A 26,921-nucleotide genomic window follows, 5' to 3' on the forward strand; every position below is an offset into this window, starting at 1 on the left:
GCTCAAACGGCTGTACATAAAGGAAAAAAGCCCGGTGTATGCACGATATTTGCTGCTAACGCGACGTCAGCAACCCAACGAGGCGATGGACCACTACGCCCAGGAGCTCCGGCAGCTCTTGCTGGACAGCATCAAGGAGCCACGGACTCCCGTGCAGTCTCAGGATGATCTTCTTTTAGATGCCTTTATTGCAGGGGTCTCCTCCCAGGAACTAAGGCTCAAGCTCCTAGAGAAGACCGACCTGACCTTCGCTACGGCACTCGAGCAAGGGAAAGTTTTTTTTTTTTTTTTTTTTTTTGTATACAAGATCGAGGCTCGTGAAAGAGCGAACATTAATCACACAGAAAGACAAACAGACACACAAAACAAATAACATCGGGAGCGGTAGACAAGATGGGGAGAGAGGGGGAAGGACACAAACACAACATTTGAGAGCAGGGACCGAGAGACATGGAGACATCGAGAGAACTGTGGGAGGGAGAGGGCTTTGGGGGGAAGGCATGGGAAGGGGGGGGGGGGGGGTGGGAGAGGTATAAAACATATGGACACTGCCAAGACTTCCAGGAAAGAAGTTGGAATTTCAAACAAGGTGGATCTGGGGTGAATTAGTGGGGGTAGAAAAGATCAAGGTTTTGGATGGGGGAAGATAAGAGATGGTGGTGAACAGCTGTTTTGAAGACCTGGAGGGAGGAGTGTGATTGAAGTGAGTGTGGGAGTTTGTTCCAGAGGCGGGAGAAAAGAGGAATGAAAGAGTGAAGGTGAGCAGAGAGCCGAGATTTCGGCAGTTTAACCATCAGAGGGTGGCTGGCAGATCTTGTGCGACCTGTAGGAATATTTCGGGGACAGAGCACAGAGAGAGCTGGGGGAGCAAGGCCGGAGAGGAGTCGGTAGAAGACAGAAAGACCACCTACCTGCCTGCGGTGAGTGAGTGAAAGGCCCTCAGAGATAGCTTCATCGCGGGAGATTCCAATGATTCTGAAAGCTTTGGATTCAACAGCGTGAAGCCGAGCCAGGTGTCGCACGCGCCTATACACCGAAGCGCGGATGCAATCGAACACTTATGATCGCACGCGCCTCTTGGCGGGCACTACACTACACGCCCGGCCGGAGAGTGCTACCGCCGAGGACGCGGACCTGCTCGCGGAACTCCGGGATGCTCCGGAGGAAGACCCAGTCCTGACGGCTGCCGCTACGGCCAGACCCTAGGCCTTACGCGGGGCCGCATGCTTTTTCTGTGGGGGGCCACGCCATGCCCGGCCCGTGTGTCCGGCACGAGACGCTATATGCCATTTGTGCTCGCAAAAGGGACATTACGCGAAAGTGTGCAGGAAAACGGCACGCGGCTCGCGGCTCATTGAATCGCGCGGTCGCGGCGACCTTGAATGGGCTCATTGCGGAGCCTGCGAGCCGAGCCCGAAACCCGGCGCCTTACCCGTCTTCGAAGGGGAGGGCCCCTCTCTGCGGGCCCCTGGGTGCTCAGACGTCCTTGGCAGGCGTCACCGGACAGCCACCACAGTCTCATCCTCAATCGGGCACGAAGTACGTGTCCTTGACCAAACTCCGGGCCACGCAAGGGGCTTTGAAGCCTCGCCAAGCCCCAGCGGAACGTTCTCCTCGTGTCGTCCACGAGCTAACGGTGGCCCTCACCCCGGAAAAGGCGATTTCGAATACTACGGAGGCCTTTTCCTGCCAAAAGTGTCAAAAGGCGTTTTCAAATACTACGGAGGCCTTTCCCCATCAGAATTGTCAGATTTTGAATCGCGAAACACCGGAATGCTTGGGAAAGCCCTCTGATGGCATTAATGGATTCCCCATGGACAACGCATACTCCGGCCACGACCGCAAAACTGCTGCTGGCATAGGATCCACCCGCGAGGCTTGTCCGACCCATTCGGGGGGTTCAGTCCCACTCCCAGCAGCCTCGTCTGGCCTGGCTCAAGCCCATATTCCCCTCATGGTCGAAGGCCATTGTGTTCGGGCCTTGGTGGATACAGGGTCTACGGATAGTTTTATCGACCAGCGACTTGTGCTCAGGCATGGATGGCGGATCTGGAGGTCTACGAGACGGATCTTCATGGCTTCCCAGGGGCTTCGACTCAGCACGAAGGGGGAATGCCGATTGAAACTCGTGCTAAAGGGACGGGTTTTTCCTGATGTACACCTTATGGTTTTACCCGCTTTATGTGCTGATATTCTGTTAGGACACGATTTTCTTAAGCTGCATGGACGTCTGGTAATGGAGTTTGGTGGGCCTGACACGCTTGTTGTGGGGGCGGACGACGCGCTTGCGGTGTGCGCCCTAGCGAAAATGGACATCCAGCCACTTTCGCTGTTCCCCAATCTAACCTCCGACTGTACCCCTGTCGCGGTGAAATCACGGCGCTACTCTCGCGCAGACATGCAATTCATTGCGGACGAAACAGCTCAGCTCTTGAAAGACGGCATCATAGAACCTAGCAGGTCACCGTGGCGCGCCCAGGTCTTGGTGGTGCGCAGCGAGGCCCACCGCAGACGCATGGTAATCGACTATTCCCAAACGATTAACCGCTTTACACAGCTGGATGCCTACCCCCTTCCGGGGATGGACGCGCTGGTGCAACAGGTGTCCCAGTATTCGGTCTATAGCACTCTCGATCTCCGTAGTGCGTACCACCAGATCCCTATCTCTAGGGCGGATCGTATCTATACCACTTTTGAGTCGGGGCAGCGGTTGTACCAATTTACGCGATTGCCTTTTGGGGTAACGAACGGGGTCTCTTGTTTCCAGAGGGCCATGGATGACCTCATTGCGCGGGAGCACTTAACCGATGTTTTTGTCTACCTCGATAATCTTACGGTTTGTGGATATGACCAAGGGCACCATGATGCTAATCTGAAGCGCTTCCTTGAGGTCGCGCAGAGGTATCACTTAACTATGAACGAGGATAAGTGCCAATACTCCCTACGCACGATAGATCTTCTGGGGTACACCGTGACCCATGGCTCTGTCGCTCCGGATAAGGAGCGTCTGCGACCTTTGCTCGACATGGCCCCTCCCTGTGATCGGGCGTCCCTGAAGCGCGCCCTCGGGCTATTCGCCCATTACTCCAAATGGGTGCAAAATTTCTCCGCGAAACTTCGCCCCCTCGTGGCCTACGACACCTTCCCACTGAGTCCGGCCGCATTGGCGGCCTTTGAAGGCCTTAAGGCCGACATCGCCCGAGCCGCCGTGGCGACAATCGACGAGAGCGGATCTTTCGTCCTCGAAAGTGACGCCTCGGATCAGGCCATCGCGGCGACCCTCTCCCAAGGGGGGGCGTCCCGTGGCTTTCTTTTCACGGACTCTTACCACCGCTGAGCGGAGACACTCGTCCGTCGAAAAGGAAGCGTATGCGATCGTCGAGTCTATTCGGCGATGGCGCCCGTACTTACTCGGGCGGTGCTTCCAAATCATCACGGACCAGCAAAGCGTTGCGTTCATGTACGACACCTTACACGCCCAGCGCATTAAGAATGAGAAAATCACTCGCTGGCGTATCGAACTCGCCGACTTCTGTTACACCATCAAATATCGCCCGGGGAAGGATAACCGGGCCGCCGATGCCTTATCACGACCGGCTACATGCGCGGGTATCACCTCTTTGGAGGGCCTACGTGTGCTGCATGCCACTGCGGGCCATCCCGGCGTAACGCGTTTCGCTCATTTTGTGCGGCGTGGCAATCTCCCGTACTCGATTGACGATATCCGCCGTATCTGTCGCGACTGCGCTATCTGCGCGGAAATCAAACCGCGTTTCTATAACCCTCCCATGGGGACTCTGGTTAAGGCTACGCGACCGTGGGAATGCTTGGCGATGGATTTCAAGGGCCCATTGCCGGTGTCGAGCGGCTCTCGCTATCTGCTCACTATCGTCGATGAGTACTCCCGATTCCCCTTTGCTTATACGTGTGCGGACATGACTGCTGCCACGGTGATGCGATGCTTACAGAACTTGCTCTCAATGTTCGGGTACCCGGCCTATGTCCATACCGACCGGGGTGCGGTCTTCTTGTCTCAGGAGGTGCGTGGCTATCTGCTCCAAAATAACATTGCTTCTAGTTACACCACGCCGTACAGACCCCAGGCTAATGGGCAGATCGAACGCTTCAACGGGATTATCTGGAGGGCCGTCATGCTCAACCTCCGGACCCTCGGCCGGGGCCTCGATAAATGGGCTTGGTCGCTACCTGCGGCGTTGAACTCGATCAGGGCTCTCCTGTGTACGGCAACCAATCAAACTCCCCACGAGCGACTTTTCCACCACCCCAGGAGCACGGGGTGTATACGGTCTTTGCCCAGTTGGCTCGCTGGGCCTGGGCCGGCCTACCTTAAACGGGCGGTTCGCGCGAGCAAGTACGACCCCCTAGTGGACAAAGTGCAGATTCTCCAGGCTAATCCTGAGCATGCTCGTGTGATGACGACTGATGGCCATGAGACTACTGTCTCCGTCCGTCACCTTGCCCCTTGCGGGGTCGCTGACCTGAGTAGGGAATCGGACGGACCGACCGAACCCATCTATGAGACTATGGCCTCTCCCGACGCTCCCATCGCCGAAAGTCTACCGACTCTCCCCTCGCCGGGTCTACCTGGGCCCGACGACTTGGAGTTACCCCCTTCGTCACCCGACCCTGATGGCGCCTCCGACGCCGGGGACACAGGGATACGTGATGCCGTACCCGGGGAATTTCGGACGCGTGCTGGCAGAGAAATTCGCCGCCCGGCCCGATACGGTTGGGTCGACTGATGTTCCGCACCCTGTTCGTGCTGACGCTCGCTCGCTTCTTGCCGCACCGCCGTATAATTCTGACAGGGGGGAGAATGTAGTGAAATCGTATTCGTACTGAACCCGGGGTGATGCTCGCTGCTCGTTGACACCGCTAGGGGCGTGACTATAAGACCCGCTGCTGCGGACGGTGCTCCGAGACTTCTCCTGTGACACGTTACATCTGGTAGACTCGCTAACGGTACGCCAGCATAGAATATCCAGCTTGCTTGCATTGAATGTTATGAATGGTCCCATGTGATGCCACATCGTATACTTATTGCATTTCCTGCATTACAGGATGATGTCATGATCTAAATGGAATTAAACCACAAGTTGGACTAAAGTTGTGTGGACCTGATTGGTTTTCCACAACATGAGTCACTCAAATGGAGAGAACCGAAAGCAGCATTGAGCACTGGGTCACCATGGAGACAGTCAGACGCACATGTCACTCCTCTCCTTATACTGTGGTGAATGATAGATTGTTGTTGATGCAAGTTGTGCAATATCGTTTTTCGTCGCACGAGATGGAGTAAATCACCTTCATGCCAAAATCTAAATCATTCTATACAATGATCAGTGCACCTTACAGACAAAGGACACTTTCAGCTCCCACAATAACCAACAGCTTCCTTCTATGGAAAGAGTGCACCTGTGGGAGCACTGCGGTGTATCGACCCGATATTGGACCGACCTGAGCTGAGGCATTCAAAATGCCCGAAGAGGTGCTCTCGGACTCCGGAAATGTCAACTCCACTGCAAACTCAAAACCCACAGGGATGTAGCCGGCCACAAAGAACCTGGAGAAATTGGACAAGTGTCACCCTCCCTAGCTCGCACTGGATTTGTGAGATTAGCCTAGAACATAGAACATTGTTCAAAACTTAGCACACAGTTAATGAATGGTTGCTTACATACGCACCTCATTTTTCTTCAAGATCACATCCAAGATGGCCGACTGGCGGCCATTTCATAAGTTAAACGTGTCCCCAGACATTTCTCGCACATGCATGGTCCGATTTTGTTCAACCTTGGCACAAGCATGGTACATAATGGCATAAACCTGCCCCTCACTTTATTTTGGGATCTAATCAAAGATGGCCGACTGATAGACTGGCGGCCATTTTGAAAAACCCCATATTTTCATTTATTGGTTTGATTTGAAAATTGAAGAGGACTTGCACATCAGGTGCACAATTATTTTTGAGGCCAAATTTCTTTGAAGGATTTTGCAAGTATCGTGATCTGCACAACATTTTCCTTGTTTTGTTTGTCTTTCATCAAAACCTAAAACTATGATGGAGAGATAAAAGGAATAATTTACTTGTCAGAGTTCAAATTCCCCCATACAGTCGGATCTCAGTAGCAACGCCGAATGGAGTCTGGTTCGTACTTAAAAGGGTAGACCTCAGTGGAAGACCGGGTGTTTGTAGACCGAGACAGTATGTTACCCTTTGACCTGACTGGCTTTGTTAATGCAGTGCTGCATTTCAGACTATCACATACTCTGTGTGATCTTCATTTCAGTTACAGACATTAAATATCCCACACTATCTCTTGAAAAGTAAAGGCCAGTATGTGCCAGTACACCAGCCTTACCTTGGGCCCTGAGACTAAACGGGATGTTTAAGTTAACTACGGGAGCAGCAGGAAGTGTCATGTTATTATCCTCTCTAAGGTATCTAGATTATAGTAGATCTAGGCTCCAGTCCATTCGTCTGTGGTGGACATGATAAGCATATAACATCTTAAGGATGTCGGGATTCCTCCAGATTTCTTTCAGTTTTGTGTTAAACAGCAGCAGCGACTGTTGAAAAAAAACCGCTAGAGCGGGGCCCATGACAATCATGGTTACCTGTTTGAGGCAATGTTTTTATGGCCGGATGCCCTTCTTGACGCCAACCCTTATCGCAGGGATACGGTGTACCTATTCTAAATCAGGGTACACAGCGGGATCATTCATCCCAGCAAGCTGGTACTCAATTTGCCGACCTCGGAAGGATGACAGGCGTTAATCAACCCCCCTGGCGTTAATTCAGCGATCGAACCGGGATTTGAACCCAGGATCCTCGGATCCCAAGCCGGCACCCTAACCGCTAAGCCAACACCAGGCTCTGTGTTATTTTATTTTATAATTATTTGTGTAATTTGACGATCAACCCAATTGCAGATTCGATGTTTCATTGAACAATAAGTTTATAGAAATAATATGCAGTATTCAAAGATTTAAATCCCTCATGGGCCTGAATTACTCAGTCATAATCATTGTGATTGTGCTTCATTTGCATTACGCCATGTACATGTTATGGGATTGTTCACATCATACGACATACCCAAGGCAGGCCGCAGTCAGGAAAACGACCCAAAGGTGGCCCAGGCTGAGAGTGAAGGTGAACAGGATCATGGACAGCAAGGAGATGCCATACATAACTAAAGTTGTTTGCCTATTGTGGGGGATTGGAGGAGCAATTGGGGGTTAGTGGGGATGAGTGTGCAGTGTCAGACAACGAGTGCTTCAGAGTGAACATCTTAAAGCTGAAACATTACAAATCAGGTCACATGATTCAAGTGTATGTGCACTCATTGTGGCAGAGTATCATAAATGTTCCTACTGGTTGTAGCGTTGGGTATAAAAGCTGCAAATCATACTTGAAGGTTTTGGTTCGGTCCAACCAAAAGCCACAGATAACGGATCCAATCATTCCAACAAGAACAAGGGTGAGACCGATTTTCCCAGCACTCACCTCTTCTCCCTGAAACAAGCAGCACAGGAACAGGTACAATTCGCCCTTTCTAATTGCTGTCCCTTTATTTAATCAAAAAATGCAATGTTAAGAAAATTTAATCACAGAAACCCAAGAGACACACAAAACACAAGCAAAATCCTTGTTTTTTTTAAACACACAACAGGTTTCAAAAGATTTTCACAATCCACCTAACTCTGGGGTTAGAAACTCTCCTCCGAGTCTGGGAGGCAGAGCAAAGACTTAAAACGGTACATGCTACTTCCTTGTACACTTGATGCTCTACATTTAGATGACAGAACACAAACAAACCCCGTGGGTAGGGGTATCCCTTGGAGAGAGGGGTGGAGATTTATTTATTAAATTGCCCTGCTGACTATGGACAGAAAAAGCACTGCCATGCGCTGCAGCATCCGGCACCTGGTGTGTTCCAAGGTAGTAACTTCCGAAAGGTCAACGGTCGTGTTTGTCCAATGTCAAGTGCTGTGGTATCTGCTGTCTGTCTGATTTCCACAAAATCCTCGATTCATAACGGTCGAAAGCTCCTTCACCCAAAATGTATCACATTTGTGAAGCATACCATTTGTTTCACTTTGTGGCCATCCATATTTTTTCGCAAAAGGTAGGTCAGGGTGATGTGGGGTGAAGAAATCTGAATTTTCCTCGGCCAGGATACCAATAGTCCTTAGCGTGACTCGGCCGGTATTCTCACCTGTGACCTCCCAGAATCAGGGCGGATGCTCTGACCATTACACCACCTCGTTTGGTTGTATCAGAACGTGGCTATATATATGAATATATATACGTACATGTCGAAAGATTTGCAGCTCAGGATTCATATAGTAAAAGACAGCACACTGAGTAGTAAAATAATTTAAAATTCTTTAATAATCACCTGACGTTTGGAGAACAAACTAGTTCTCTTCCTCAGACGTGTTGAAGCAGTCAGACAGGCACAGCAAGGTGCTTGGACAAGGTGGGAAGGTGTGCGGGTGAGGACATTGAAGTGGCAAGAAATTTGGAGGATGGAGCCAATATTGTTGAATTTCCTGTTGCGGGCAACGTATGATGTGCTTCCGTCACCAGTAAACTTGAGATTAGGGGGGGGGGGGGGGGGTTGTTGCAGGAGGGGAGATGTTATTTGTGTGGAGGTTTGGGAACGGTGCAGCAGGTACTGAAGGCATGCTCACAGTAGCATTGGCAGCAGGAAGATACAGGTGGCGGCATGATGAGGTGCTTATCCAACCAAGATATTATAGTTTTGTGTTTTTAATAATTTTTCTGAAATTTGTAGAATTTGTTTTTCACTTGGAAGCTGTGGGTTCCGATGTGTAAATAAAGGTGGAAAAAGTCTGATTTAATTCCAGGCCATAAGCCAACAAAAGGTGAAAATTTTGAAAGGGGGTGTACACTCTATAGGCACTATACATATACATACATATATATATATATATATATATATATATATATATATATATATATATATATATATATATATTGTTGCGAATATGGAATTTGGCCTCCATATCCGCTTGTAAATATTCCCCTATTTTCCCCAATACTCCCCAACTATCCCCAATCCCCCATTCCCTAGTCCCATTGTCTGTAAACAACAATCAGTAGAGCCGACCTTCCCCTTATTCCCCCATTAAATGTCGTGCCCAGGTCCACCGCACCACACGTAGACAACTTTCGGACATCTTGCTAGTTATTCTTAGTCTATGTCAGTTAAGGCCTCGTTTCCATTAATTATGACTCTTCGTTGCACCAGAATGTGATTATATGGCACCAGTAGTGAGTTTAGGACCTTTCCCATACCTCCTTCCATCTTCTTCCCCAACAATTACAACCACAACAGAGGAGATGGCGGCGGCGCGGGGGAGGATGCGTCCTCACACCGGCTCGATTAGCGCCATTGACCACGCGCTCCACGGGGTTACCACGGAGGGGCTGGCTGTCAGCTCCTCCTCAAGGGCGGAGCCTGGTAACCCCCCGCACCCAATCAGAAGGGCGGACCGATTCCATCTGGGGCGGCGCTAGCGAGCCGAGGGCGTGTCACTCCCCGCCGGATATACGCGGCCCCGCGCCGGATGTGACGTAAGATGCGCCCCCCAGCTGAAGAGAAAGAAGTACCTGCGCGCGCTGAGTGAGAGGCGCCCCGCCTGAGAAAGAACGTTGCCTGCGATCGCGGAGAGGAAGCGAACCCGCCTGGGAAAGAACGTTACCTCCGAGCGCTGTGACCTCCCCGCATCTTTGGACCGGACTGTACCCTGCCTTGAGCCAAGAGTGCACCTTGAGCCATCGCTACTTGCCTTTCCTGGCCATCAATCCCCGTGTGAGTCAGCCGTTGTCCCGTTTACCTGTCGTCTGTCCGGGGTTAAGATAAGCCTGTGTCTAAGTGCCCATCTTTTCTGTGCTTTACCTCTAGCCCCTGTAATCTAACCTTTTCCGTACGAATATAATTGAGAATCGAAACATTGGTGTCTGTCATTATAATCCAGCCGTGTGTCTTCTTTTTCCTTATTGATCCAGCGTAGCGCGGCTCCGTCAACGTTCGAGTACAATCGGGTAATTTGTGCGGACACGACGGCCATTCCGCTCGGCCCACCTTAACATCAAAGTCGTGTCTGTAACAATTGGTGTCAGGAGTGGGATTCGGACCCGGGACTAAATTAGTTAGGCCCAAATTTTGGGAGGGAAAATCGATTCGGAGCGCGTACAGCGCTCGACAAAATCGATCCGGAGCGCGGTCCCGCGGTTACTGCGCTCGACGAAATTATAACAGCAAAATTTGGATTTGTGTTACGAAACTCGAATTTTGAAAGTCGCGCTATGGCGGATCAAGACGGCTGGGGTCCGGTAGGGGAGAGTGAAGCAGGGTCGGTCCAGGACCAAATTGAGACACGTGAGGAGAGCGAAACAGCGGGGGTAGCAAACGCACAAAATGGCGCCTCGCTGGTCACCGCGCCCGCGACCGTAGCAGCGCCGCCGATGGATTGGGGCCTATTTATGGAACAAATAAAGGCGCTCATGGTCCAGACAAGTGAAGACCTGAGGAATGACTTGGGAAACCAAATGGGGGTAATGGGGAACCGGATGGATGCTCAGAGTAAGCAATTGGGGGTAATGGGAAACCAAATGGGGGTAATGAGGGACGAAGCGAGGGGTACCGGTGAGGGGTTAGACAACGGGATAAAAGAAGTGAAAAATGGGTTAATGGGGGTAGAAAATAGAATGGCTGCCCAGGAGAATCAGATAGAGGGAGTGAAAAATGGGTTAGAGGGGTTAGAAAACAGTATGGAAGGCAAATTGAGGGACATGAGGGACCAAGCGGAAAGGGAAGTTAAACAAATGGAGCAGCAGATAGAGGGGGTCAGAATGGGGGTAGAAACGAAATTGGATGCTCACAGGGAGGAAATGGAGCAGATGAGGGTGGCATCTGGGCAGGAGATGCAAGTGATGGGAGAGGAGATCAGAAGAGGAGTGAGTGAGGAGGTCGGAGGAGTGCGCGAGGAGGTGAGGCACTGTAAGGAGCGCATGGAGAAGGAGGTGAGAAAGGGGACTGTAAAATTGCAAGGGGGTATAGAGGAGTTGACGCTGGGAGTAGAACAACTGACAGTGGGACAAAAGGAGTTGGGGGAACAGGTAAAGAAGAACACAGCGGTAATAGAGGGGTTAAAATCGACGCAGAAGGAGATGAAAAAGGACGTAGGGGTAATTAAAAAAGAGTGTCAGACGGTACATGAGGACTTGACGAAAAAAATGAACAAAGTGGTAGAGGTGATGGAGGTTAAAGAGCGGGAGGTGCGGGAGCACATAGAAAAAAATAAAGTGGAGTTAGAGGAAGAACTTAAAGGGGCGCACAAGGAGATGAAGGAGGTGAAGCAGAAATTAGAAGAAGTGGAAGAGGGGGTGAGCGAAATTAAAAAGCGACGGAGAGAGGATAAGAAAGAGATAAAAGAGGAGGTAAAAGAATTGGTCCAAAGTCTGTGTTTGGATCGTGATGATGTGCTCATTAACCGGATGAGGGATTCGCAGGTGATGGAGGAGAAGCGAAGAGGAAGAGGACCCGGTGTAAGTGGTGACCAATATGGTCGTGCGTATGATGCGCCAGGGGATTTAAGAAGCTTGGGGATTGGTTTGGATCCGGGTGTTCGTGAAAGGCCGTTGGTGAGGTGTGTGACAGGTCTGGTGTGCGAAAGAGGAGGTGTGCGAGAAAGTCCGACTCTGGGGTGTGTGAGGAAAAAGTGTGTGCCAAGGAGTGAGGGTGTTGGCGAGAATGAGTCGGTCGTAGCGTGTGTGCGAGGGAGCACATGGAAGCGCGGTGTGGTGAGTGTTACAGAGGGTGTAACGGGAGAGTGTGCGCGAGAAAGGTGTGTGATGGACAGGTACATGAGGAAAGAGTGCGCTGTCAAGAGGAAGGGTGAGTGCGCTGTCAGGAATGGAGGTGAAAGTAGTGAGAGTGACATGGAGCGTGAGTTAGTTGTGACAGGTGAGCGAGGATGTACACCTGGGATGGAAGGATGCACACCTGGAATGGTAGAGCGTGAGTGGGAATGCACGCTGGAGTTGGTGGTGAGGCACGTGGTTGGGTGTGCGAATGAGAGCACACCTGTGATTGTCACAGAGGAGGTGACCGAGGAGGGGGTGCGAAGCGGTGTATTGGTGAGGTGTGCGAGCAACGAATGTGTGCCAAAGTGTTCGGTGGTCAGGTGTGTGACCAAGGCTGTGAGTGGAATGGGTGTACCTGGGTGTGTAAGGAAAGGTACGAGGAGCATGGGCACGGCGGGATGTGTGAGCAAGGAACGGGCTGCGGGGTGTAAGAATCCAGGTGAAGCATCGACGTTAGACGGGGTAGAGTTTAGAACGACTTATAGCCGAATCGGGCCCTCGGTGCGTGCCGGGCCTCGCTTTGAACGGCCGCGTCCGTGCTCCACTAGGCGGAGCGGGCGGCAGGATAGGAAGGGTCGTCATGGCGACCACTTTTTGGTGAGGCATTCCGGCAGGCCGAGATCGAGCCATGGGATGGCTCCGTGCCGAGATGGTGCGTGGGATCTCGGCCCGGGTAAACCTCCTTCCCTGCACCGAAGGCAGGATGCAGCCAGCCACTGGCACAGAACAACCAGCATCCATTGCTTGGCTTTACGAAGCCGGGCTTTGGACGGGAATTGGCGCACCGAGAGGTATTAGTGAGTAGACGGGTGATGAGGTTAGTGTTTTGGACCCAAAATTGGAGAAAAACAAAATTTGGTGATTGGCAAAGGATTGGCAGTAGTGATTGGCAGATGATGAGTAGGATTGGCAAATTTTTGATTTGTTGAAATTTGACGTGCAAAATTGATAGTGAGAGACCCCCGATGTGGTGGGATGGCAAATCCACCATCCCTCACAGGTGGGGGCAAAGGAGCAATAGCTTATGGGGTGTATGGCAGTGAAAACTAGCCCGGGTGGGTTAGGATATTGTGTGTAGGGATCTAGAGAAGATGACCTTAGGTAACGTTAAGGTTAGTTAGTGACTGATACCTGTAGTGGGGACGCAGGTAGATTAGTGTGGATGATAATGACGTGGGAGCGCAATAGTTTAAAGGGACGACTGGGAAGCGCAAGTTTCAGAAGGGAGTAGTTAGCTGAGATGATGCCGTGTGTGTGAGGATGGAACAGGTGTGATTGCACAGGTGTGCAACTGGACAGGTGTGTGGAGCAGTGTGTGAGTAGTGAGTGTGTGGATCAGCGCGAATGCGCTTGGGGAGAGAAGGGTGCAGGTGGCACCAGGTGTGAGAGCACAGGTGTGCAAGTACAGGTGTGTGGAGAGAGTTGGAGTAAGTGGTACGGAGTGGTGTGCATGGTGCGAAGGTGTGGATGGGGGAAGAGTGGACCCCCATCACGGATACCCGGGGCGGGTAGTGTAAGTGTTAGGTAGAGGGTACAGGTAAATTGTGGTTGGATATTGGCATTTGTGGTGCGGTTGCAGAATGGTGTTGTGGATGGGTGCATTAGTGTTGTGGAAATGGCTGGGCGTGTAGCCTGTTAGTGTGTGTAGTTGGTTGGGCACTCCACCACTGTGAGGATGTCGGCCAGGTGAGGCCGCAGGTGGGCTCTGGGAGCCGGTAGTTGTGAGTGGGTGCCTGAGGATCCCGGGTGTGGATCGGGTAGCCCAGTGCCAGAGAGGGCACCGAGTGGGGAGAGTGCCAGAGGGCCTTCCCCAGGTAGTTAGGTTAGGGCAAGGAGCAGGTAAGCTCGGAGGCAACTGCAGTGGTGGAGGTGTGCAGGTGGGTAGACCCACTGGGAGAGGTACACGCCGCAGCCCAGAAATTGTGCGAGGGCACCGTGAGATGAATCGGGGGAGTGAGACCCCAAATTGAAGCGCACCACAGTTTGGCCAATGGGAATTGGTTTTTAGAACCCATAGTGTAAGAGGGCCAATGGTTTGGCCGGAGAAAGACCCCGGGTAGTGTAAAGTTGTTAAAGTCATTTAGGAAATAGTTAGGATTGATGAACCTGTCGCACCATACGCAGCCACTTACCTGTGGTGATGATGATGACTCCACACCTGTGTTTTCTTTGTTTTGTTGCAGGAAATGAGATTGCTGTGGATTTGTGAGACGCATCACGACGTGGATGAGACATTGGGGTGATTCCATCTCTCCCTCCCTAGGAGGGACTGATGATGAATTGGTGATGGCAAATTTTGATGTGCAGTTGGAGATGGCAAATTTTGATGAGAGTTGAAAATGGCAAATTTGATTGGTTAGGAGGGAGAGAAGACGAATTTGGTTTATGGGAGGAACGGGGAAGACAGTAGGGATGTTTGTTGATTTGTAAAGTAGATGTTTATGGGTAGTGTTGTGTTTTGTGGATACAGTAAGGGGTAAGGGAGGGGCCATGTAGGTTACCTGGTGGGGGGGGGGGGGGGGCGTACGATAGGAACGTACCTGTCTCACCTGGTTCCCATGTGCCCCCAGTGTGCATCACCTTACATTGCGTGCACTTTTGCGCCCTTACCACCTTACTCACTTGTCTGCTTCTTTTGTCTCCCACCTCCGAGGATCTGGCTTTGGGGTAGAGAGAGAGGAGAGAGAGGTGCTGGCTGCGCAGTTGTGGGCCTGCACTTTCGCTGTTTGCTGCCGGGATCGATACACCATATGGACCGCAATGTTTGTGGCCACCCACAATGGACCGCAGTTCGTTTGCGGCCAAGCACCACCCGGGGATGGACCTATGGGTCAACGTGGCACCTATGCCATACAGGTGAACCACTTTTAGTTAACACCAAGTGCACCACAAGAAGAGCAAGAGACACCTGCAGGGTTAGGGGTTGTCGAATTTATTTTTATTCCAATGAACAATGGTGACTGCACCGGATGGTGCTGACTGTGTGGTGGGGTGGTGCTTTTGATGCTGGGAAAGGGTGCTCTGCACGTTATTAAAGGCCGTCGGCCACAGAGCACTCGTGGGTTGGTGTATCGATGCTGGCAAGCGCGCTCTCTCTATGCATAACATCTGCATGTGTTCCTCCAAAAACAGGTCCTGGATCGTAGTGTAAATAGCAGCGTAGTCGTGTAAATAATGCTCCCTACCGGCTGTATGTTTAGTTTGCGAATTCTTTCCGGATTCGGTTATCCTGTGGGTGTGTTTCTGTGAGGAGAAGGGTGCAACGTCGCAGGGGGAAATATTTACTCATTTGTGAATATCTGTAAAACTGTCGCACTCAGGGTAGAGTTAATAGTAGAGGGAACTACATTGCGTGCCACACTAAAGTAGGTAAAAATTTATCGGGTCGGGACGCCCCGAGGGTAGAGAAGGGTGCAATGTTGCGAATATGGAATTTGGCCTCCATATCCGCTTGTAAATATTCCCCTATTTTCCCCAATACTCCCCAACTATCCCCAATCCCCCATTCCCTAGTCCCATTGTCTGTAAACAACAATCAGTAGAGCCGACCTTCCCCTTATTCCCCCATTAAATGTCGTGCCCAGGTCCACCGCACCACACGTAGACAACTTTCGGACATCTTGCTAGTTATTCTTAGTCTATGTCAGTTAAGGCCTCGTTTCCATTAATTATGACTCTTCGTTGCACCAGAATGTGATTATATGGCACCAGTAGTGAGTTTAGGACCTTTCCCATACCTCCTTCCATCTTCTTCCCCAACAATTACAACCACAACAGAGGAGATGGCGGCGGCGCGGGGGAGGATGCGTCCTCACACCGGCTCGATTAGCGCCATTGACCACGCGCTCCACGGGGTTACCACGGAGGGGCTGGCTGTCAGCTCCTCCTCAAGGGCGGAGCCTGGTAACCCCCCGCACCCAATCAGAAGGGCGGACCGATTCCATCTGGGGCGGCGCTAGCGAGCCGAGGGCGTGTCACTCCCCGCCGGATATACGCGGCCCCGCGCCGGATGTGACGTAAGATGCGCCCCCCAGCTGAAGAGAAAGAAGTACCTGCGCGCGCTGAGTGAGAGGCGCCCCGCCTGAGAAAGAACGTTGCCTGCGATCACGGAGAGGAAGCGAACCCGCCTGGGAAAGAACGTTACCTCCGAGCGCTGTGACCTCCCCGCATCTTTGGACCGGACTGTACCCTGCCTTGAGCCAAGAGTGCACCTTGAGCCATCGCTACTTGCCTTTCCTGGCCATCAATCCCCGTGTGAGTCAGCCGTTGTCCCGTTTACCTGTCGTCTGTCCGGGGTTAAGATAAGCCTGTGTCTAAGTGCCCATCTTTTCTGTGCTTTACCTCTAGCCCCTGTAATCTAACCTTTTCCGTACGAATATAATTGAGAATCGAAACATTGGTGTCTGTCATTATAATCCAGCCGTGTGTCTTCTTTTTCCTTATTGATCCAGCGTAGCGCGGCTCCGTCAACGTTCGAGTACAATCGGGTAATTTGTGCGGACACGACGGCCATTCCGCTCGGCCCACCTTAACATCAAAGTCGTGTCTGTAACAATATATATGTATATATATATTGTTATGTCGGTGGGGTAAAGGAATATCTAGAGTCAGGTAGATCTGTATAGGTAGGTATTCGACTGTCGCGATGGGGAATCTCCCCTGTAATAAGTTCCATGTGTAGTCCGGTTTGTCGGGATAAGCTGTATTGATGTCCCCGCTACGGGGGAGCAAGGTGTGCTAAATAGTCCAGGGATTATGGATAAGATTCCTTTGTTCGTCGTCGTCCCTGTCGCCAAACCTTTGTCCCTTATAGCAACGCACTCCTATAAACACTTAGATAGGCCCTTTAGTGCACACAGTAATTAAATCCCCTTCCCTTACAACGACTTTGGAAAACAGGCAGGAAGCCAGATCGGGGCACTGCCGGATGGCCGCCGTCAGCTACAGCTCCGGCAGGCCTAGCAAGATCGAGTGACACGAGCTATGACCACGCTACAGGGAATGTGTGATTGGTTGGCGCGAAAGGCGCGAACCTCCAGCCAATCAGGGCGGGAGGCGTGAAGACGCAACTGAGAAGGAGGTGGTTCATTGGAGGGAACATTGGAGAAGGTTCGGTGGACGGCGGGACGCTGGACGGGGCTGATTGGGTGGAGCGCCAAGGCTGACGTCACCATGGCAGGTTATAAAAGGGCGCTGCACGACACTTTCAGCAGCTCTAGCTCTTGCGTCCCTCTCTGGCTCTTGCGCTCTCTCGCTCTTGCGCTGCACACTCTCCGACTCATCTGGGCTCTGTCTCGCTCTCTATCCTCGCTGGTAGCTTGTCTCTGCGCTTCCCTTCTTGGTCTTGGGAGGTCCCTGGTGGTCGTTGGTTCGCCATCTTCATGGTGCTTGGAGCGGTGCTCGGTGCTTTCGGTGCTGTGAACGGGCAGGATCTCGTGTGCGAACGGCGAGGGGATTGGAGCGAGGGCGTTGGCTCGGGCCTAGCGAAGCGTGCGAGGTGGTCGGAGGTTTTCTCCGCACCGGAGTTTGGAGCCGTGGTGGATACGACACGACTACAGACGGACAGATAAGCTCACACTACATTACCCAAACCCACTACGAACGTGTTCTTTTATTAATTAATTTGCCCCTGTCTCGTTTCTGAAGTGAGGTGAGTGGGATCCCAATTTAGGCTCATTATTTTATTACCGTCATGTTCCTTGTTATCGGGTTTGTTAAGAAATCATTATTTTTGTACATTTTACCCTGCATTCCCGTTTTTCATTAATTCCCGACAGGACCGGAGCTGCAGTCGGCGCGCTCCAGGTAAGCGCTTTTCCCGCTTCTTCCTCTTCCCTTCTTCTTCCCGCGCTTCATAGTCAAATCCGTATTTGGTCGTCGCCTCCAGTTAAAGCCGTTCTGGTCATCCGCGGTCTCTGGTATTAACCGGAGGGATTCGCACAACAATATATATGTACTAGACGAAACCCGTGGAACATCCACGGAAGGGAGGATGTGGTGTATGGATAGAGTGTACCATTATGGATGGCATCGGGGATTTGCTTGTCCGAGTAAGAGTTAGGAAGAAAGATGAGAATGAAGAGTGCGTATATGAACAACGATCGCCGACACCGGCACAAATGCATGCTCTGGATTGTCCACTCAGTGGACGGCTTGCTTTCACCTTCGCCTGTCCAATCAGCGGACGGCTTGCTTCGCCTTCGCCCAGCAGACGCCAATACGATGGCGTCGTAAGATGGCGTCGTATCGGCAGTTAATCGGATGCTTTTGGGCCCCAACGTCGGCTAATTCAGATTTTTCAAGTACGGCTGTACGTGATAAACAAAGAGCGCGGTTCGTAGATCGTAAATCCATTAGTGCCGTGGGCATCGGGTCACTGGGTGCGGCGTAAAAGGGATAACAAAGTCGAGTCCTTACGCTATTATTATATAGATAATAGGATGGTGCAGAGGTAGCACACTTGCTCATGAGCTGTCTGGTCTGGGTTTGATTGTCAGCCTGGCTATAAACTGTCAGATTGGTGTTTTACAGATAGTGTGTATTACATCATAAATGTGGGGTCCCTTGGATATACGTTATGCTGGGATCCAGTTCCTCACATTAATTTGTGGATATTAAAGATCCCACGGTACATTTCATGAGGGGTAGACAAGTTATTGCTGGTACCATTCTCCCTGACACATGATTGACAAGCAGAGCAAATATGCCAAACACCTCTCTATAGGTGGGAGATCTTCACCCTACAGTGGACCCAAATGGACTGTAGAGATAATGTGTATGTTTATGTGTGTGTTCAAGCTTAAGAAGGTACAAGACATTGTATTTTTGAAATGAAAGAAAATGTAGGTACCGCGTATTGCTCTACAATCATTCGGTTGAGAAGTGTCGAGATGGAGTAGAATACAGCAGTGATTATACCTGTGGGAAAGACAACACACTCGTGATTAATCAGCACCTACCAGGCCTGATCATGATTGCTCAGCACCTACCAGGCCTGATCATGATTACTCAGCACCTTCCAGGCCTGGTCATGATTGCTCAACACTTACCAGACCTGATCATGATTTCTCAGCACGTATCAGGCCTGATCATGATTGCTCAGCACTTAGCAGGCCTGATCATGATATCTCAGCACTTAGCAGGCCTGATCATGATTTATCAGCACTTAGCAGGCCTGATCATGATTTCTCAGCACTTAGCAGGCCTGATCGTGATTGCTCAGCACTTAGCGGGCCTCATCATGATTGCTCAGCACCTACCAGGCCTGATCATGATTGCTCAGCACCTACCAGGCCTGATCATGATTGCTCAGCACCTACCAGGCCTGATCATGATTGCTCAGCACCTACCTGGCCTGATCATGATTGCTCAGCACTTAACAAGCCTGATCATGATTGCTCAGCACGTATCAGGCCTGATCATGATTGCTCAGCACTTACCAGACCTGATCATGATTGCTCAGCACCTACCAGGCCTGATCATGATTGCTCAGCACCTACCAGGCCTGATCATGATTGCTCAGCACCTACCTGGCCTGATCATGATTGCTCAGCACTTAACAAGCCTGATCATGATTGCTCAGCATGTATCAGGCCTGATCATGATTTCTCAGCACTTAGCAAGCCTGATCATGATTTCTCAGCACTTAGCAGGCCTGATCATGATTTCTCAGCACTTACCAGGCCTGATCATGATTGCTCAGCACTTATCAGGCCTGATCGTGATTGCTCAGCACTTAGCGGGCCTCATCATGATTGCTCAGCACCTACCAGGCCTGATCATGATTTCTCAGCACCTACCAGGCCTGATCATGATTGCTCAGCACCTACCAGGCCTGATCATGATTGCTCAGCACTTAGCAGGCCTGATCATGATTTCTCAGCACTTAGCAGGCCTGATCATGATTTCTCAGCACTTACCAGGCCTGATCATGATTGCTCAGCACTTATCAGGCCTGATCGTGATTGCTCAGCACTTAGCGGGCCTCATCATGATTGCTCAGCACCTACCAGGCCTGATCATGATTTCTCAGCACCTACCAGGCCTGATCATGATTGCTCAGCACCTACCAGGCCTGATCATGATTGCTCAGCACCTACCTGGCCTGATCATGATTGCTCAGCACTTAACAAGCCTGATCATGATTGCTCAGCACGTATCAGGCCTGATCATGATTGCTCAGCACTTACCAGGCCTGATCATGATTGCTCAGCACTTAGCAGGCCTGATCATGATTGCTCAGCATGTATCAGGCCTGATCATGATTTCTCAGCACTTAGCAAGCCTGATCATGATTGCTCAGCACGTATCAGGCCTGATCATGATTGCTGAGCACTTAGCAGGCCTGATCATGATTTCTCAGCACTTAGCAGGCCTGATCATGATTTCTCAGCACTTACCAGGACCGATCATGATTTCTCAGCACTTAGCAGGCCTGATCATCATTTTGCTCAGCACATAGCAGGCCTGATCATGATTGCTCAGCACCTACCAGGCCTGATCATGATTGCTCAGCACCTACCAGGCCTGATCATGATTGCTCAGCACCTACCAGGCCTGATCATGATTGCTCAGCACTTAACAAGCCTGATCATGATTGCTCAGCATGTATCAGGCCTGATCATGATTGCTCAGCACTTAGCAGGCCTGATCATGATTTCTCAGCACTTAGCAAGCCTGATCATGATTGCTCAGCACTTAGCAGGCCTGATCATGATTGCTCAGCACCTACCAGGCCTGATCATGATTTCTCAGCTCTTAGCAGGCCTGATCATGATTGCTGAGCACCTACCAGGCCTGATCATGATTTCTCAGCTCTTAGCAGGCCTGATCATGATTGCTCAGCACTTAGCAGGCCTGATCATGATTGCTCAACACTTAGCAGGCCTGATCATGATTGCTCAACACTTAGCAGGCCTGATCATGATTGCTCAACACTTAGCAGGCCTGATCATGATTTCTCAGCACTTAGCAAGCCTGATCATGATTGCTCAGCACTTGGCAGGCCTGATCATTATTGCTCAACACTTAGCAGGCCTGATCGTGATTTCTCAGCACTTAGCAAGCCTGATCATGATTGCTCAGCACTTAGCAGGCCTGATCATGATTGCTCAGCACCTACCAGGCCTGATCATGATTTCTCAGCTCTTAGCAGGCCTGATCATGATTGCTGAGCACCTACCAGGCCTGATCATTATTTCTCAGCTCTTAGCAGGCCTGATCATGATTGCTCAGCACTTAGCAGGCCTGATCATGATTGCTCAACACTTAGCAGGCCTGATCATGATTGCTCAGCACTTAGCAGGCCTGATCATGATTTCTCAGCTCTTGGCAGGCCTGATCATGATTGCTCAGCACTTAGCAGGCCTGATCATGATTGCTCAACATTTAGCAGGCCTTATCATGATTGCTCAACACTTAGCAGGCCTGATCATGATTGCTCAACACTTAGCAGGCCTGATCATGATTTCTCAGCTCTTAGCAGGCCTGATCATGATTGCTCAACACTTAGCAGGCCTGATCATGATTTCTCAACACTTAGCAGGCCTGATCATGATTGCTAAGCACCTACCAGGCCTAATCATGATTTCTCAGCTCTTAGCAGGCCTGATCATGATTGCTCAGCACCTACCAGGCCTAATCATGATTTCTCAGCTCTTAGCAGGCCTGATCATGATTGCTAAGCACCTACCAGGCCTGATCGTGATTTCTCAGCACTTAGCAAGCCTGATCATGATTGCTCAGCACTTAGCAGGCCTGATCATGATTGCTCAGCACCTACCAGGCCTGATCATGATTTCTCAGCTCTTAGCAGGCCTGATCATGATTGCTGAGCACCTACCAGGCCTGATCATTATTTCTCAGCTCTTAGCAGGCCTGATCATGATTGCTCAGCACTTAGCAGGCCTGATCATGATTGCTCAACACTTAGCAGGCCTGATCATGATTGCTCAGCACTTAGCAGGCCTGATCATGATTTCTCAGCTCTTAGCAGGCCTGATCATGATTGCTCAGCACTTAGCAGGCCTGATCATGATTGCTCAACATTTAGCAGGCCTGATCATGATTGCTCAACACTTAGCAGGCCTGATCATGATTGCTCAACACTTAGCAGGCCTGATCATGATTGCTCAACACTTAGCAGGCCTGATCATGATTTCTCAACACTTAGCAGGCCTGATCATGATTGCTGAGCACCTACCAGGTCTAATCATGATTTCTCAGCTCTTAGCAGGCCTGATCATGATTGCTCAGCACTGAGCAGGCCTGACTTCAACTTGTATTCCGGGAGTTACAGATCAATCCAGCTTGGATATGCTGAAGATCCGGTTTCATCCATTAAACCAATTCCCATTATCGGAAGGAAAATTTAAGTAAAGATTCACAGGGTAGGTAGGTGTGACCAGAAGAGAAAAATTAATAAATCGATTAATTTCTTAAGGCGCAAATTTTATGTGTGCCTGATGTGCCAAAGGGTCCCTTCTGTTTGCTCCTGTCTGGATGAACGTTCTTCGTGGAATTGACGGCCGAGCTGAGTGCTTACCATAAGTAATGGTGAGCATTATAAAGTTTGGGTTGTTTGTGAGCCTGCGAATGGAGCGCAGGTAAGAGTAATCCTCATCCGGCCTGTTGAACCACACGACCGCCTGGGCTGGACTGGGTGGCAATGCTGGTTTCTCTTTAAAAACTGGGAAACGAGAGTAAAAGGTTAGAGGTCAAAATGATGACGATTCACACAATTATCATCATTATCATCGTATTCTCAGATGAGTCGGAGGTTTCTCTCTTCCAGACTATAGTTAGCAAATGACAAACTGAGAATACAGATACGAAGGATATTGTGGCCATAAAACTGGCAGTTCTTTCAAATGACAGTTGTAACTGAAATGGTTTGACAGAGTGTCATTTTCCTGTCCTGTCCATCAGTTTTCATCAGAGATTGCTCTCGCCAATCGGAACTGGAGATGTAGATGGAATGGACTTTCTCAAATGAGTTCCACACTTGACTTATCGATGAAAGGCTTTACTTTATATAAAAGTTGGACAAACATTTTGGGACACAAGACACCTGTAATTCATTAAATCTTTTCACTTTTCCATGTAAACTTCCTGAAATATTTGGCGGTAAGTGTTTCTTTTGGTTTACCTTTCATCCAACCTTTTCCCTCTTTACTGAAGGTTCTTTCTTAATCGAACACACTGATTTATCTTGTTATAATTCACCAAATGTCTGTCCGTCCGTCCGTCCGTTCCCAGGTACCGCAAAAACGGCTGAACCGATCGCAACGAAATTTTAGGTGGCTAATCCTGGGACCCCCTGGAGTAAAATAGGCTATATTGTTTTTCCAATTTTTCCCAAATTTTCCAATTTTTCCAATTTTTCCAATTTTCCAATCACGATGGAATAATATTTACCGATATGAACAGTGATGTGGCTTTTATTGAAATTCTACAAATACTGTTTAGATTTTGATGATTTGCGTGTGATATGATTTTACGGATGTTTATATGAATCGTTTAAAATATAAAAAAAACCCTTAAATTTCTGATATTTTGCCTTTTCATTTGGGCCTCCCAATTGAAGCCCCGCCCATAGGGCGGGTTCCGTTGCTAGTAGCTAATAATGAATGAATGAATGAATGATCGTTTTGAGGCCATTTTCCCCGCTACAGCGGGGGTTAGCCTTGCGGGCCCCATGACAATCATGGTTCCCTGTTTTTTGAGGAAATGTTTTTATGGCCGGATGCCCTTCCTGACGCCAACCCTTGGTCATGCTCTTACGATACGCAGGGATACGGTGTACCTATTCTGAATCCGGGTACACACCGTGATCATTCATCCCAGCAAGCTGGTACTCAATTTGCCGATCTCGGAAGGATGACAGGCTGAGTCAACCCCCCTGGCGTTAATTCAGCGATCGACCGGGATTCGAACCCAGGATCCTAGGATCCCAAGCCGGCACCCTAACCGCTAAGCCAACACCAGGCTCTGGTAGTAGCTAATAATGAACATTCCAAAAAGTTTTTGGGGCACAAGAAACCATTGCACAACATCCTTACACAAAAGTGAGAGGGAACCCTAACGGACAGTTATTACTGACATTCTCAGCTTGTTAGTTACGTCGTCTGGACGAGACATGAGAATGTTACAATACGAGATATGTGCTCATTCACCCCTTCAATTCACACGGTGAGGATCAACCCAGACAACAGCATTATTGAAGTTTAAAAAAATAATAAATAGGATGCTCGTACTGGAATTGTCACACACGGACATACAGACGAATACACGAGACAACACAGGACTGTTAGATGAGACAAGTACAGCCACTGAGCTCGTGTGAAGTTTTGTCACTTCCTGGGGCACTCTGGGTACCAGTGACGTCACAACAACGGCGTCGCCTTTCTCACCGCACGCAGCGGGGCGTTTCCTTAAGAGGAATTTCCTCCTTCCCATGGACACCAACCTATGAGGATTGTCCCCACTCTTCTCATTTTAAATGCCGAACGTCAATTGAGGAAGCAGCACGTATTCCTATGTCTCAGCCGAGGTTTGAACCACCGGCCTTCCAGATTCGGAGCGGGTGGTCCAACCATAACACCACCGAGTCTGGTTCATTGAAGAAAAAAAATTGAAGAAAAAAACCTGTGGTATATTTCCAGAAAACTGTATCATCTTTTTCTTCTTCTTCTCTTCTTCTTCTTCTTTTCGAATGCAGCACAAGGCTGCAAGTAGCAATATTGGCTGAAGGCGCAGTTGTGCCGCTGATGCAGTTCCCTCTGCTGGTTATGGCAGGAATTTGTAAATTGTTCAGGGTGTCGGCGATAGTTCGCATCCTCTCCACGAAGGACACCAGGGGATCTTTAACATCCACCAACTAATGCTGATAGATAAGGTAACCCCCGCTCTAGCGGGGAAAATGGCCTTAAAACGATCATTCATTCATTCATTCATTCATTCAACTAATGCTGATAGATGGAACGCCCGGTTTAACGAGACACCAGGATGACAGTTTGTAGCCGGGTCGGGATTCAAACCCAGGCTGGTCAGCTGAGAGGAGAGTACGCGTACCTCTCGGCCATCCTAAAATACTGCATAGAATATACCAATACAATAGTAATGGTGGTGATACGACAATATTAATGCAGTGAACTAGTTTAATAATTTTCCAGTGCCATCCCTACATATGGAGTGCTATCGTACTCCATGATACTTTAGTATGAACTTTATTAGTCCCCTACCGGTGTACACCGGAGGGGACTATAGGTTTGCACTCCGTCCCTCCGTCTGTCCATCCGTCTGTCAATCTGTCCGTCCGTCCGTCACGCAAAGAACAGTTTTCCGGACTTTTTTCTAAACTCTTAATGCTAATGATTTCAAACTTGGCACATGGTTTCCTCATGATAAGTTACAGGTCAAGTTCGAACTTCACGACGTTTCGATCATTTTTGACAAAGTTATGGCAGTTTGAGCTGAGGTAATTTCCCCAACAGTTTTCCGTACTATAATTTGGAGTGCGGTAAGTCAAAGCTGTTAATATTCCTTGTTTTAACTCCAATTTACATTCTGTTTCCACTTTTAGTGAGAAGTAGGGGTCTGTGCAACCATTCATAAACTTTATTTGGTGCAAATTGGATAATTTTTAGCCGAGTTACCTCAGACCGTGAGTTGGTAATTATATAATTCACACATAGTGCAATACATGCAGGCTACTCCACGGAGCGACCTTGCGGGCTTATTTTAACTCCGATTTACATTCTTTTTCCCCTTTTAGTGAGAAGTAGGGGTCTGTGCAACCATTCATGAACTATATTTGGTGCAAATCGGATAATTTTTAGCCGAGTTGCCTCAGACCGTGAGTTGGTAATTATATAATTCACACATAGTGCAATACGTCCAGGCTGCTCCACGGAGCGACCTTGCGGTTTTCCGGACGACAGACTGCCGGTAGGGGACATGTATTGCAGCGCAATACTCAGAATGCTTGTTACATTTATTAATCTGTTCTTTACATCATTATACATACTTGTACCAAGTTTGACTTAGTTCCATTCAGTCGTTCTTAGGTTATCGTGGCAATGAAAACCTATTACAGTATTACAAACACACACACACACACACACACACACACACACACACACACACACACACACACACACACACACACACACACACACACACACACACACACAACCTTTGACCTCTTAACCTCTTGACCCCAAAATCTAATCAGTTCATCTCTACATCACAATACACACCTGTACCAACTTTGGTCAAAATCCCATCGCTGGTTCACAGGTTATTGCGGTTGCAGGATTTTCTCCTCACATTATCTCTGACCTTTGATCTCTTGACCCCAACATCTAATGAGTTCAATATTACATCATAGTACAAACCTGTGCCAAGTTTGACTTTAATCCCTTCAGCCGTTCTCAAGTTATCGCGGAAAGGCAAACCTATCACGGAAACAGACGAACTGAGATCCATCCGGACGGACAACCTGAAAATATGATGCCTCCGGGCATCTGGCGGAGGCATAAAAAAGGAATATGGATTCATTGGTGTTCTCGATAATTTCAAGGTGTTGAAAATTTGATGACATCACCAAAAAAAAAAAAAATGAGGTGATAAAAAAAATCCCCGCCATCTTGCACTGCGCAGCGAACGGGTTAATACAACCGATTTTTACTCTCACTGTGACCTTTGCCCTTTTGACACAATTACGAGCTCACCTGGACTTTAGTCCGGTGAGTTTATGCGATCGAGCAATGTCCGTAGGTAAGTCAGTGAGTGTACTATGTCACCTATGATGTCATAATTATCATTTAAAAAATTATACAGGAGGAGGCGCTCCTATGGTGAAGATTTAGTGTCCATCGGACCAAGAGATGCTAAGAAAAAAAATAATTAATTACTTACTAGAATCAAGCGTTGTACTTGTCGAATTATGACGTCATAAGGCACTGATGACATCATCATTAACATATGTTGTTCCCTGTGG

General features: G+C 49.4%; 1 protein-coding gene across 2 annotated transcripts in view; it reads right to left on the reverse strand.

Annotated features, from left to right (window-relative positions):
• Window positions 1–26,921, reverse strand: part of LOC137434751 (choline/ethanolamine transporter flvcr2a-like) — a 75,352-nt gene that overhangs the window by 12,835 nt on the left and 35,596 nt on the right. For both annotated transcript variants that reach the window (XM_068127869.2, XM_078784096.1), the window contains exons 4-8: window positions 22,464–22,607; window positions 18,771–18,838; window positions 7,434–7,537; window positions 7,118–7,228; window positions 5,479–5,584 (exon numbers count right to left, since the gene is read on the reverse strand). In XM_068127869.2, the coding sequence (XP_067983970.1) occupies window positions 5,479–5,584; window positions 7,118–7,228; window positions 7,434–7,537; window positions 18,771–18,838; window positions 22,464–22,607 (533 nt within the window). The remainder of the gene's footprint in view (window positions 1–5,478; window positions 5,585–7,117; window positions 7,229–7,433; window positions 7,538–18,770; window positions 18,839–22,463; window positions 22,608–26,921) is intronic.

The sequence above is a fragment of the Myxine glutinosa genome, chromosome 9 (assembly GCF_964187855.1).
Source record: "Myxine glutinosa chromosome 9, kmMyxGlut1.1, whole genome shotgun sequence".
Taxonomy (NCBI): Eukaryota; Metazoa; Chordata; class Myxini; order Myxiniformes; family Myxinidae; genus Myxine; species Myxine glutinosa.